Source organism: Ceratotherium simum, chromosome 5 (genome assembly GCF_057802395.1).
Source record: "Ceratotherium simum simum isolate JZ-2026a chromosome 5, ASM5780239v1, whole genome shotgun sequence".
Taxonomy (NCBI): domain Eukaryota; kingdom Metazoa; phylum Chordata; class Mammalia; order Perissodactyla; family Rhinocerotidae; genus Ceratotherium; species Ceratotherium simum.
The window spans coordinates 5162572-5176643 of record NC_141904.1 but is presented as its reverse complement, the minus strand read 5'-3'; the positions used below and the strand labels follow the sequence as shown (position 1 = coordinate 5176643).

Here is a 14072-nt window from a genome sequence, read left to right as displayed (position 1 = left end):
TTTTCTCCAAGGCATAATAGATCACTTCTTCTTTTATGTGTTACTTGTTTAATCCCATGTGAATCTCTGTGAAGGAAAAGATAATGTTTTAGATTCTGTAGTTCTAGTGCCTAATACATTGTATGGCACTTGGTAGATGATTAATAAATATTTGCTGAATGAACTAATTTAGAAAACCCTAAGGGTTTATAGTTAAATTTAACTGGATTAGGAAATAAACAGTATTATTGGAACCTTCTATTGGCTTCATGTTCATTTCACTTAATGTTCTTGGAAGTATTTCTAAATCTAGATATTTGTTTATCCCACAGACATTTTTCTCTAGGTCCAAATGTTTTATGAGAATTTTAAAAAATTACCATAAACATTTTTTGGATTATTTGGGGGACCTTATCATCATCATAATAAATAAATAATAAAAAAAATTTTTGTGTGTGAAATTTTATCATCTTACAAAATAGTCCTCCAGTTTTTTTTCTAGGTTTACCTTTCATTATCTTCTCTCAGGCCTCCAGGCTGATACATTACATGGTATTCCCAGAATGGCACTTTTATTTCAGTAGTGCTAAGCAAGTAGATATGACCTTGAGTATAAATTAAATTCTGCAAATTATCTTGAAGTCATTTAATATCATTATTTAATTTTTCCTACACTTTTCTATATTTCTAGAACTAATTTATGGCATCTGTTATTAATCTACTTCAGAATCATATTTACAAGATTCCACTAAAGGAACATGTTCAAGGATACTCGGTGGGTGGAAACATTTCTATCCATATGTGGTTCAGACAACGTTGTACTACTAGTTCGTTAATTTATTCGTTTGTTCCTTTCTTCCACCCTTTAATTGATAAACACATCTGCCTCTTAATAATTAGTTTCTTTTATACACAAATTTATTCAATATTAAAACAACAAAGCAAAATTCTCTTCTTTTACCAGGAAAGTAATATTTAATGAAAGGAAAAAGCTGAAAAATAGTAAATTTCATGTACTTTACCCTAACCTAATGAAGCAGTGTAATGCCGGTAACTTTATTTACATATCTCTTCCTCACACATTCTTTTCCTTCAAAATCAAGATATTCAAGTTACTCAGATACACTAAATGAAGACTGTCTAGGTAAGGAGCAACGAAGGGATCTAAAGAGAAAGCAAAAGACGGCTTATATCCCTGAATTCTTCCTATGAATGAGAGTGAAAATGTCGTTAGAGCTTAGGGCTCTCTTTTGTGGAGCAGCTCTGCCCACACGGCCTGTAGGAATCCTAAAATAACATGTAGGAAAGAATGGCGTTAGAATGGGATTTAATCTTGGCAGGAGTGCTCCACAGTTCTGGATCTGTTTCCACAATTGATTATTCCCGACCATGACATTTCCAGGAATTTTTGTCCTGCAGGTAGAATGAATGGTTTTTACACTCGCACCTGAATCCTCTGCTGTTGCTGCATTCTCTTCTGCGTTGCTTTGATCACCTGAGAAAGATTCTACTTCTTAATTTCTTCAGACAAAAAAGGAAGATCATAGCCAGATGTTGAAAACTATCTCTGTTCTCTAAGTCCCCCATTAATTTCTTTACTTCATTTCTTTTCCTTATAGAGAAAACAGCTTTTTCTCTTGTGTTAGACATCTGCGTTGGGAGAAAGGGGAGGTAGCGCCCAGGCTGATGGATGAGTTAACTGTTGCTTTATGTTGGCAATTCTGAAAGAAAAGAAATCCATTTTCCAGAGAATTTTTTCAGTTGGCATTTGGAAAGATTCGGAAGCAGAGTTAGACTACATTTTCTGCAGAGGATCCATGGAGGTCTTGTAGAGTTTGGGCAGTCAAGTGAAGCTGCGGTTGTCTCAGATTGCTGGAATTGCCAACACCTAGGGTGTAGCCGGGGTGGGCAGAAGAGGCCGGGCTCCAAAACCACTCAGTGTCTGTGTTACGCTGTGTTTTCTTTTTTGTTCTGACTTTTTACCTTTTTGTGTTTTGAAACATAGCATACTAAGAAAAAGTATTCATAACGTATGTATGTACAATTTAAATAATAGTAAAATGAATATCTGAGTACTCACTATTCAGCTTGAGAGACCTGTTACTAATGTTAGTTAATGTTAATTACTTTAACCAAACTTCATTAAAGACTTTATCAGGTAAATTGTTTATCTTTTAGATTTTATTCCATCTACAGATCATATTAAACTAGTATTAATATCTGATGTTCATGAGAGAACTTCCTATTTGGAATATTTTTACGATAATTTCAAATGTTTTAATAAAGTGATGTTAAGTGTACCATAAAGTGATGGCTCGTTAAAGGTGCTCATTTTCTGTCGTGTGTTGGAAGAAGCTTGCGATGGGAAAGATTCTTTGCTAAGGACAGAGCAAATCCCATCAGTACTGTGCATTTCCTATTTCTTTACTAAAGTAGATTCTCTTTTGCTCTATAATATTATTTTCTTTCCCTCTCACTTGATTCTGGCCTAAAAAACCCTCGAGTATATCTTTTCTCACTTCAGCTTCTTGGGAGTAGAGCCTCTGTTTTAAACAGTTCTGTGTGCTGAGCCTTTAGTGCAGTGCCTAGAACTTGAAAATGAATAGACAGGAAAGGGAGGAGAATATTCAGAGACCTGTCATGGTGGAGCTGAGCATCAGAATTCTGGCCGTATTGCTCCGGGGGTTATTTTTCGAATGCAGTATAAATCCCTGTCATTACTTGGAAATTCCTAGAAAGCTGATAGCAGATTCAGAGAGTTATACTTTTGTTGCACAAAAAGTTTTTCCAACAAGCTTTTTTCCTAGTGGTAGGTGGGTTGAAATGGAACTTCTGCGGTATTAGTATCAGAAATCATATAATTATGATTTGATTGGAATATAAATCCTATCAGTATCCAAAAAATAGGAACTTAGATTAGATCCTTCATTTTTTTTTTTAAAGAATTTATTTATTTATTTTTTCCCCCCAAAGCCCCAGCAGATAGTTGTATGTCATAGCTGCACATCCTTCCAGTTGCTGTATGTGGGACGCAGCCTCAGCATGGCCGGAGATGCGGTGCGTCGGTGCTCCCCCGGGATCCGAACCGGGGCCGCCAGCAGCGGAGCGCGCGTACTTAACCGCTAAGCCACGGGGCCGGCCCACATCCTTCATTTTAATATGCAGTTTAGTATACATAGGTAACTAGAGAATATTTTATGGTTACCTTTGTTAATCTTAAATTGCAATTCTGAAAATTAAATATTTAGGCAATTTAAACTAATGTAGTTTATTTTAACTGGTATAGTTCATTACAAAGTAAAAGTTTTTTTTGAAAAAGCATGTTTATTTCAAACTAATAGCCAGCAGAGGAAATAGCTGCACATAAACGTTTATTTGGGTTTTCTTAATGTCACTGAGAAAAAAGATTATTCTTAGTTTTAATCTTTAGTACTAATTATGTGTCAGATACAATATTAAAACTTCGTTGGAAACAGCCACATTCAAAGACCTATAAGCTAATGACTTTGATTTTGTCTTGGTATGTTGCAGAATATTATTGTTACAATGAATGGGAAAGCACAAATCTCTTTTCTGATTGCAGACAACCTTCAGAACATTAAGAACTCACTATATGAGTGGGTTTCAAACTTTTTTGACTGCAACCCACAATATGAAATTTGTTTTTACTCATGCCCCAGTGTATGTACGACACCCAGCCTATAGTAAAGTTTCTTGATACAGTACTTACTGATACTATCTATAATACTCCGTTATATGACATTTCTTTTTATTTAAAAAAAAGTTCACCCAGGTCCACTAAATTATTTTACTACCCACAATTTTCGCTACCCTCAATATTTAAAAATTTTTTTCCCATGTACCAAAGATTGACCTTAAAATACTGCTGCTGGAACATAACGTAAAATCTTTAATTAATTTTTAAAGTTCCAAGGATTCTGGCTTCTGTTTTCTGCTATACTTGAAACAAATAAGTATGGCTTTGCATACAAACACAGGTTTTACCAGCCCTACCAAAAATATTTTCTAATGAAACAAATAAATTCAGCTTATCTCTAAGCCTAAATAAATATGTACAGTTGTAATATGCCATTTGTCTAAAGGTCAGCGCTCTCAGAACATAACCTGAAATAAGAGAAGGAGACATGCCTTTGTGCCACCATGATAAATGTCACAAAGCTTCAGCAGTGAAACCATACTTCTCCTGATAGTTTTTGGAACTTTTATATACTTAATTTTTTTAAGGAATAGAATTTTTATCAGGTTTCCTTCTTTGTTTCTCTGCTATAGAAAAGAATACGGGAGTAGAGCAAGGCTCATGTGACTGCTAGTAGTCTACTCGTCTACTCGTCTACTAGTAGTAAGCACGGAGAGAGAGGAAGTGACATTTGACACTTAACATTAAGGAGAAAAACCAGCTACGGTCTGGGGAAGCATGTTCATGATGGCCCCAAGTCACTGGAAAAGGTCAAATCACATTTGGTGCCTTTTACTTGAGAAAGCTCGGAAAATGCAAAATATTTTAGGAAAATTTTTATCCACAATGATTGAAGTAAAATTTTTGGCGTATTTTTTAGGGGGAAGTAAGCAACAGATATAAGGGAATTTCATTTTTGTGGCATATATCTTGCTGGGTAGAGCTGGGTAGACAATTACGTTAGCTGTGATTTAGTTTGATTAAACGGGTATTTATGTGAGAGAGATTCTTCTAGGCTTGAGATATATATATAAGTAAACAAGATAGTTCCTTTCCTTAAGGAATATAAAGTCTGGCATTCAAAATGCTCTAAATGTTATTCTATCATCTCTGTTTTTCAAGGTGATAACAGGCTTACTTTTCTGATAATTAATGTCTTTACCAAGAAGCATGAAAAATTGATCTTGGATTAATTTTTAAGGTAATACTTTAAAATATAAATTATCACAAATTTAGTTTTCTAGTATTGTGATTTTCATTTAAGTGCAGCAGGATTTTGTTTTTATTATCTTTTTGATAACATGGTGAAATTAGTCCACATTCATGTCATTTTATTAATGGACCATTACAGTTGAAAATTATTCTGTTTAAAGTTAATTATGTGACGTTGGGTTGATTAAAACATATCATGTTGTCAAAGTACCCAGATAGGTATTAAAAAAAATAATACTCTCAAGACAAAACCTTCTTGTGGTTTATATAATAACAAAGAAGAAAACATAGGTATCCTGCTAAAGTTACCATTGTTAGTAATTCCCAAATGTTTTGTTTTAAAGTATTTTAAAATAGCCCCATCTTTTATGTCTTAGTTATTCTCTCTTTCCCACAGCAGCATTCTCCTACATGTCCACAAAACACAGTTATCACACTTAGGAAATTTAATATTAATAAGTACTATATCTAATAATATAGGGTATGAGTATATATCTTATATATATATTTTGAGATAGTATATTCTATCTAATAATATACTGTACATGTTTAAATTTCCTAATTGTCCTCAAAATATCCTTTATACTGTTTTGTTTTTAACCATTTCAGGATTCAATCACAGATTACACATTGAGTTAGTTTTCATGTCTCCTTTAATCTGCAACAGTTCTTGATCCTTTTTCTGCTGCCTTTCTATGTCTGTTTCAGTTTAGATCATTTTTATTGCTTTGTCTTTAGATTCACTGATCATTTCTTCTACAGTATCTAATCTTTTGTTAAGCCCATCCAATGAACTTTTCATTTCACACATACTATATTTCTTCTTTAGAAATTTCATTTGGATCTTTTAAAATGTATGTGTGTGTGTGTTTGTGTGTAGCTTCAATTTTTCTCAGTGTTATGTTCATATTTTCTTTCAAATCCTTGAGCATAATTTATAATTTTATGTAATTTATATTATATATTATTGTAAATAAATATAATTATAATAGATTATCTATAATAGCTATTTTTTTTTGTGTGTGAGGAAGATTAGCCCTGAGCTAACATCTGATGCCAGTCCTCCTCTTTTTGCTGAGGAAGATTGGCTCTGGGCTATCATCCATGCCCATCTTCCTCTACTTTGTATGGGATGCCGCCATAGCATGGCTTGACAAGGGGTGCGTTCGTGCGCGCCCTGGATCTGAACCTGTGAACCCCATGCTGCTGAAGCAGAGTGTGCGAACTTAACCGCTATGCCACCAGGCTGGCCACTATAATAGCTGTTTTAAAGTCTTTGTCTGCTAATTCCATATCCATGGCATTTCTGGGTGTGTTTCTGTTGACTGATTTTACTCCTGGTTATAGGTCATGTTTTCCTGCTTCTTTGCCTGTCTAGTAATTTTGATTGGATGCTGGACACTGTGTTATGTTTGTTGAGTGTCTAGGTTTTGTTGTCTTTCTTGAAAGAGCATTTAATTTTGTTTTGACTGGCAGTTAAGTTACTTGCAGCTGAGCTTGGTCCTTTTGAAGCTTGTTTTTAAAGTGTAAGTTGATCAAGAGTAGCCTTTACTCTAGAACTACTATTTTAGTTCTACTAAGTTGTGATCCTTTTAGGGTACCCTCTGAATGCCCTGGGAGTTCAAGGTAGTCTCCCCTCTCTGGCTGGTCAGAATTTGAAATTTTCCCAACTGCCCTGTTTGAGCCCTGGGAATGGTTCATCTTAAGCTCCTCGATAGTTTTTTTTTTTTTTCCCAATGGGGTTGTTTGTCCAGACTCATAGAGTCTTACTGTATACATACACATCTTTATATTCAGCCAAAGATGCAGTGGGACCCCTTGCAGATTCCTGAAGTACTTTACCTTCTCTGTAGTACTCTAACTTGGAAATTCAAATTTGAGCCACCTCAGCTTCCTTGAACTCAGGTCTCTGTGTCCACAACTTGGTGAGACTGCTGTGTTCTGCATTACTCTGTGTTGCTCTGCTAGGCCATGGTCCACAAAGTTTCTCCAGGCAGAAAGCCAGGACATGTGTAGACATTACCTTGTTTTCATTCTCTCAGGGAGCACAGTCCTGTGCTGGCTGTTGTCCAGTGTTTGAAAGCAGCCGTTTCATAAATTTTGTCCAGTTTTCTAGTTATTTGTCAAAGGAAGGCATATCCATATCAGTTACTCCATCATGGTCAGATGCACAAGTTTCCCCATCCTGTATTTATCTTTTGTGACTTTGATATTTTGGAAGAATCCAAGCTAGTTGTTTTACAGAATGCCCCTCACTTTGGATTCGTCTGATTTTTGTGTCATGATTAGATGGAAGTTAAACAATTTTGACAGGAATTCTACATATGAAATATTGTGTCCTTCTTAATTTCAATTCTGTTCCATTGGTCTATATGTGTATTCTTATGCAGTAGCACACTGTCTTGATTACTCTAGCTTTGTAGGAGGTTTTGAAATTGAGAATTTTGAGTCCTCCAACTTTGTTCTTTTTCAATATTGTCTTGACTATTCTGGGTCTCTTGAATTTCCATATGAATTTTAGGACTAGCTTGTCCATTTCTGCCAAAAAAAAAAAAGCCATCAGGATTTTGATAGGGATTGAGTTGAAATAGTAGGTCAGTATAGGAGTATTGCCATCATCCTGCCTTGCTGTAACAGCTTCCAAATCTTCAGTCTCTCCTCTCCATATCAATCTAAGCATTACCAGATTGTTCTAAAACATTGCTTTAGCCGTGTCAACCCTTTGTTCAAGTGCCTATTGTGAACCCTTGACAGAGGAGACCCCAGGTCTGCTTTTCTGAAAGGCCTTCAAGGTACTGCACAATCTATCCTTTTTTGTCCTATCTCACCTCGCCTCTGACCCTCCAACAGCAACAATAAAAACCAATAGCAGTGACAGTAATCATAACGAGCCCTTATTTAATATGTGCCAGGCACTAAGTACTATTTTAAGTGTTTTACGTGTATTAAATCATTTAATCCTCAGGATAACTCTTTAAGTTGGGTATATTATCATGCTTATTTTACAAAAGTTAAGTTACTTGCCCAAGTTTATATAGCGTGTATATGACAGAGTCAGAATTTGAATCCAGGTAATCTCGTTCCGAGAGTCTATGCTTTTAACTCCTCTGCTGTTCTTCCTTTCAGTAATACTCTTCCTTACTTAGTAAGGTCACTCTTTGTGTTTTTTTGTTTTGTTCTTAATATGCCTTGCTAGGTCCTGCCTTTTGTCTTGTTATTTCTTTCTTCCTCTCATATGAGAAATTTCCCCCAACTCTTTCCACTGTTAACCCACGCTTCCCTTTTGTTGAAGTGTATTTCAGGTCCCATAAAGTCTGGCATATGAATTTTAGCCCATAGGTTTTTCCCCTCTAAATTTCTACAAACTCTACCACAATATTTTAGCACTTTTCTTCTTGGCTTATACTCTTTTGTATATAGGTTTTATTTTGCCCACAAGATTTTAAGATTAATGTTGTCTGAGTCTTGATGCTTTCTCAGTTCAATTCCTTTTCCCAGACATTTGTAAAATGTTAAATAAGGCTAGTAGTCCTGGTTATCATCCTGATTCACTGGGAAACCCCAGGCTTCTCTATCTAATTAGATAAATTTGTGTTCAAATCTCAGTTCTGCCTAAGGGTGACCTTAGGGCAGTTTTGTTTACCCATCTTTTCTTCTTTCTGAAATACAGAAAAGCATATCTACGTTGTAGAGTTGTGTTAGGTCTAGAGGCAAGGTATGTGAAGCAGCAGCTCAGAGAGGCGCATGTAGCCTGTGGTCTGGAGCCTTGTTATATGTACTCTATCAACACTTTCCCCAACTCCTCATGCCTGTGTGTCCCTTAAAAGATCTCTACACATGATCATCTTGACAGCACAATTAATTCTTTCTTCTTACAAGGTCTGTGTCAGTATTACCTACCAGTTTTCCCAGTCTGGAAATAAGATGAACTATTGTGTCATTTCCGGGGTTCGTTTTAGAACCTATCTTGTTGAAGGCTCTTCCATTAGCAATCTGCTATCTTCTGACCTACTAGCTATTTATAATAACAAGCCAGCAGTCCTATATTTCTTTAAAACTTTTGGTTAGGTGCCACCTTGTCTACATAATTTAGTTGCAGCTAATTTGTTGATTAGATGTAAAATATTTAGTGCATTTGCCACAATTTGAGCTAATAGCTCTGATCAGTCTCCATAAAAAGACAGATTGGCAATGTAATTCAGAAGGCTTTTTCGTGCAGTTTTTAGTTTTGATGACTGTTTTGGAATTTAGGTTTGTTCGCCGTGCATGCTCTTTATTCATGAATCTGTGAGTTCTTTGCCGCCATCTGACACCATGTGTTTGAGGTTGCATTTTATGAATGTGAAACCTTGCACATGCTTACTAAATGGTTTAGGTTTTATTTCTGCCTCATGTGTTCTTAAAAATACCAGCTGCTGTTTAGTTAAAAATGTAATTTAATCTGACTGACACATGAGTTTTATAGTTCATAAACATGATATATTTTTCCTGTTTGTATTCATAAGCCTGTTGGTCCATATGTTAATGTGTTTCTTGATTTAATTTCTCTGTTTTAGAAAGCAATAAAAACAACAACAAAAACCTTGGGAAAGCCTTCTTGTTAAATTTTTGAAAACATGTTTCTATTTTTTGGAATTCACACTTGTGTTCATAGAATTCCTTCCTATTTTAGTGATTTCTAAGTTTTCTAGTTTAGGAATTTTATCATTTTCTTAGCAGAGAACAGCTTTTGATATTGATATAATTTTATATTGTATTTATGGAAACAATTGCATTTTGGATGTGTGAACAAAACATTTCTCCTCAGTTGCTTGGTGCAGTTTTAAGAATCTTATGGCCAGATTTAGTTACACACAGCAGATTGTCTTAAATCCATTACTTTATATTGATGGTTCTTAACAATTTGATGATTACTTTGTCCCTTCTTACCAGAAAAGTTCACATATAGACAACTGCAGGAGATTTAAGGACTCCCTGAGGGCTTGTTTTGAAAATGGGATAGTACCTGTATGCGTGAGTATAATGTAAGGCACTATATAAGATCTTTAAGAAAAAATGTAACAAAACCAATAATAGGGGCTGGCCCAGTGGTGTAGTGGTTAATTTCGCATGCTCTGCTTTGGTGGCCTGGGGTTCACAGGTTCAGATCCCAGGTGCGGACCTATGCACCACTCATCAAGCCATCCTGTGGTGGTGTCCCACATACAAAGCAGAGGAAGATGGGCACAGATATTAGTTCAGGGCCAGTCTTCCTCAGCAAAAAAAAAAAAAAAAAAAGGATAGAAAAAAACCTGATATAAATACTCTAGCAGGAAGCAACTATGTGGGTGCTTGGGGGCAGCCCGTGGAACAGGTCAGGCTTCATGGAGATAGTGGAATTTGAAGGCCGGATAGGCATTCAGAAGACAAAGCCTGTTCCAAGCAGAGATGATAGCATGAGCAAAATAGAGAGGCAGGAAAGTAGCTGACCTGTGGAGATACCCATGAGTACTGAGGTCTTCTTGAGGACAATGATCGTTTCCGATTCACCTTTGATCTGCATCGTGCGCAACACACAGTAGTACCTCACTCATTATGTAAACTCAATAAATACTGTTGAACTGAACTGCGTTTTTTTACTCTTTATCCTGGTTCCTGAGACTGCTTTTCTCTGTGTCGTAACATGTTGTATGTTTGCTCACAAATATGTGTTGTGCAGGGAAACAAGTTAACTCATGTAATTTCAATGACATGTGCATTAGTTCGCTTTAAAAAGAAACATAAAACTTGTTTTATATTAGCAGAGAACAGCTTTTGATATAAAATTTATATTTCTTAAATTATATCTCTGGAAACAGTTGTTTTTTGGATGTGTGCAAGAAACCTTTCTCCTTGATTACTTGGTTAGCATTTGGGAACAGTTAAAATGGTCCTTAAAGCATCACAAAAACTAATAGCAACCCCAACCAAGTTTGTTTAAATAAAAGCTGAGTGAAGTCTGTGCTGCTATGGTGATAAAATGAATAGGAATAGATTAATATATAAGTAATAAATAAGGAATAAGGCTTAGAAACTATAATACTTTTCTTAAGAGATTTTTTTTTTCTCCCCTTGGAAAGCAGTAATATATATGGGAAGAGGCTGTGGGGGCTGGCATTTTCTCAATGTGAGTTGGATAACAAATTCCACCTAAAAATAAAGCATGCACACATAGGCAAAAAATAGTAAACTTATTTCTTGATTATTGGCTTTTCCTTGCATGACTGCAAAGCATTTGTCATAACAGTTTTGTTGTCTGGTTGATTTTCTTGCCATTATTTCTAATATTAGAACAGTAGGTCCTGTATCGGTGAACTACTTATGCTATTTTAATTAGTTTTTAAAAAAAATCTCGGGCTAATTTTCTCTCTATGTTGTAATGTTATACATGTGAACTATTAATTTAAGCATATATTTTATACATTTATTCATTCAAGTAATATTTAACGAGTGCCTACTCTGTGTCAGGCTATTCAACAGATGCTGTAGAGGCTGGAACAATGAACAAAATATTAATTCCTTGAGGCACTCTTACCTCCTACAGATTCAGGTTTTTTTCAGTGATAGGATAAAATTATTCCGATTAATCCACATTATCGTCTCTTTCGGAAACCCAGCTTACATTTGTGGGGTGGTTTTAGAGTAGTCAAGGGTACTGTAGAAGAGAATTTTACTCTGTGCGAAGCCAGCTGACCTGACTGGGGTTGAATACGTGAGCCTCATTTCTCTTACCAGGCATTCAGATCAGAGTCTGTCTGAATACTTGAGCCTTCCTTTCACTCTGGGGACCTTGACTCTTTGGGCTTTCCCTTATTCTTTGGAACTTGCCCCAGGTTTTATTTTTATTGAATTACAGTAGAGTTTTGAATCATTATAATGCTGTTAACTAAAACAGAACTAATATTAGACCTTCTAAAAATTATTTTAAAAGATTAATTTTCCTATTTTTTGGAAGTATAAGTATAAAGAAACACTTTGAGAGACTTATCATTATGCAATGATCATAAGGTGACATATTTCAAGAGTTTCTTACCATATTAAGTATTCAAAACTATATATATATTTAGTTTTGAAAGTATTGTAAAGTATTTCAGGTATTCAAAACTATAATATAGATATATTTGCCTACTCTATTTTCATTTTATTTAACCAATATGCAAATAATGATCTGATCCTTCGTTTTTACCAGTACTCCAAAGGTCATACAATAAGTAGCTTAGTTCTGGGTTTATTTTTATTTAAAACAGATTGCTACTGTTAAAGTGAAGTGTGGTAACATGTTTGGCTACTTTTCAGATCTTTCATGTAAGAACATTCTACCACACATTAGGCATATTCTTATGCTGCAAAGGCTACTGTTTTGGAGACTAGCTTTGGGAAGATTAAAAGGCTAGATAGAAGCAAAGCAAGCAGCTCAGGCTGGAGGTATTTTTAATGCTTTCAGAGCTTTAGAAAGGAATTGTAAAGGACATAGTTGATGACGAAGCTAGTAATAAGAATAGCTTTTATTTGACTCATTTCTTTGTGTTACGCATGGTATTAAGCCTTTAAAAACTATTTTTTATATATGAGAAACATACTGTGTCATTCTCATTTTAAAGTTGGAGAAACTGAGGCTTAAGGAAGAAGAATAATTTGCCAAGTTTATCCCACTAATAAGTAGTGGAGGTAGATTTGAATTCCCAAGGGCTGATGACTCTTGGGCCTGATCACAGCTAGTCTCTACCTCTTTAGAACTAGACAGGTTTATTGTTTTGGATCCTTTTAGTATTTTAGCTTGGATCCCTATCCTTTATTTGCTTCTCATTTCACTTAATGCCATGAATGAAATTAAGAAGACATGTAAAGAAGTTCTTGATAATCAGTTGTAAAACATCTGTTATGTTTCAAGAACACACTTGAGATCTGTTCTTAGATGTATACATAATCTAGTCCTGGATATGTAGTATAGACTTGTGATTTGTGTTTGTTGACATTGAGGGACTTTATGACAAAGCACTTTCTTCCTCATATCATGGCTGTTTTCTGACTTGCAGGTTTTAAATGCACAAAGAGCGGGGTACAAAGCAGCCATAGTTCACAATGTTGATTCTGATGACCTCATTAGCATGGGATCCAACGACAGTAAGTACAGGTATCACTTTTCTTCTCTCCTGTTTGACAGATCTTTTAAAACTAAAACTTAACAGGATTTCTCTTCTCTCATCTGTTTGGAAAGCAAAATTTCTTCTCTGTCAGAAAAATAATTCCCAATTCTTAACCCTCTTGGGACAACTTTATTCACAGTAGGAGTGGCATTGACTTGTTCTTTTCAGAACAGTTATTTTTTTTTTTTTAACCTATATGTTTCATTTTAGAAGATGTGTTAATATTTTAGTAAAAACCAAAGGAAAACCAAAGCTTTAAATAGAGATGGACATGCTGAGTAGAGATTGCCATTGAAGAATTTTTGTGATTTATTTAGAGATTCACAACATTAAATATTAGGATATGTGGATATACTAAGTAGCTACTGTATTCTTATGAAATTTGAAAGCCATATTCTTGTGCCTTCTTACCCCTCTTGGTTATTAGCCCCTTAACATACATTGGCATGCCTGTGGTTTTTCCTTCAAAATGGGAGTATCTTTCCTTACTCTCTACTAAATATTAGCTTGTAGGGAAAATGAGCCAATTTTAATGAAATAACTGGCTTTAATCAGACAGTGACTTTTAATCTGTATGCTTTCACTTAATTTAGTCAGAGTGATCAAGGTGTCTTGTTATGTTAATGAGGGGACTTTGGGACTCTGCCTAAGGATGGGGGCCAGTTGCCAGGAGAACCAGTCATGTGATTAGAGGGTTGGAACTTTCAGTCCCAGCCCCCTGACCTCTGGGGAGGGGTGAAGGACTGGAGGTTTAATCAGTCACCATTGGTGGCCAATGGTTTAATCAATCATGCTTGTGTAATGAAGCCTCCATAAAAACCCAAAAGGAAGGGATTCAGAGAGCGTCCGGTTTGGTGAACACGTGGAGGTGCTGGTAGAATTGCACCCTGGAGAGAGAGTATGGATGCTCCGTGCCCCTCTCCACATACCTTGCCCTGTACATCTCTTCCATCTGGCGGTTCCTGAGTTACATCCTTTCATAATAAACTGGTAATCTAGTAAGTGAAATGTTTCCCTGA

The 14072-nt window shown here is 35.6% G+C and overlaps 1 protein-coding gene across 4 annotated transcripts in view; it reads left to right on the top strand.

Annotated features, from left to right (window-relative positions):
• RNF13 (ring finger protein 13) overlaps positions 1 to 14072 on the top strand; it is a 149373-nt gene that overhangs the window by 69731 nt on the left and 65570 nt on the right. For 3 of the 4 annotated variants that reach the window (XM_004419257.3, XM_087430402.1, XM_087430403.1), the window contains one exon: positions 12943 to 13030. In XM_004419257.3, the coding sequence (XP_004419314.1) occupies positions 12943 to 13030 (88 nt within the window). Of the gene's footprint in view, positions 1 to 12942; positions 13041 to 14072 lie in introns of all 4 variants that reach the window. The other variant, XM_087430404.1, reaches the window with a different exon arrangement.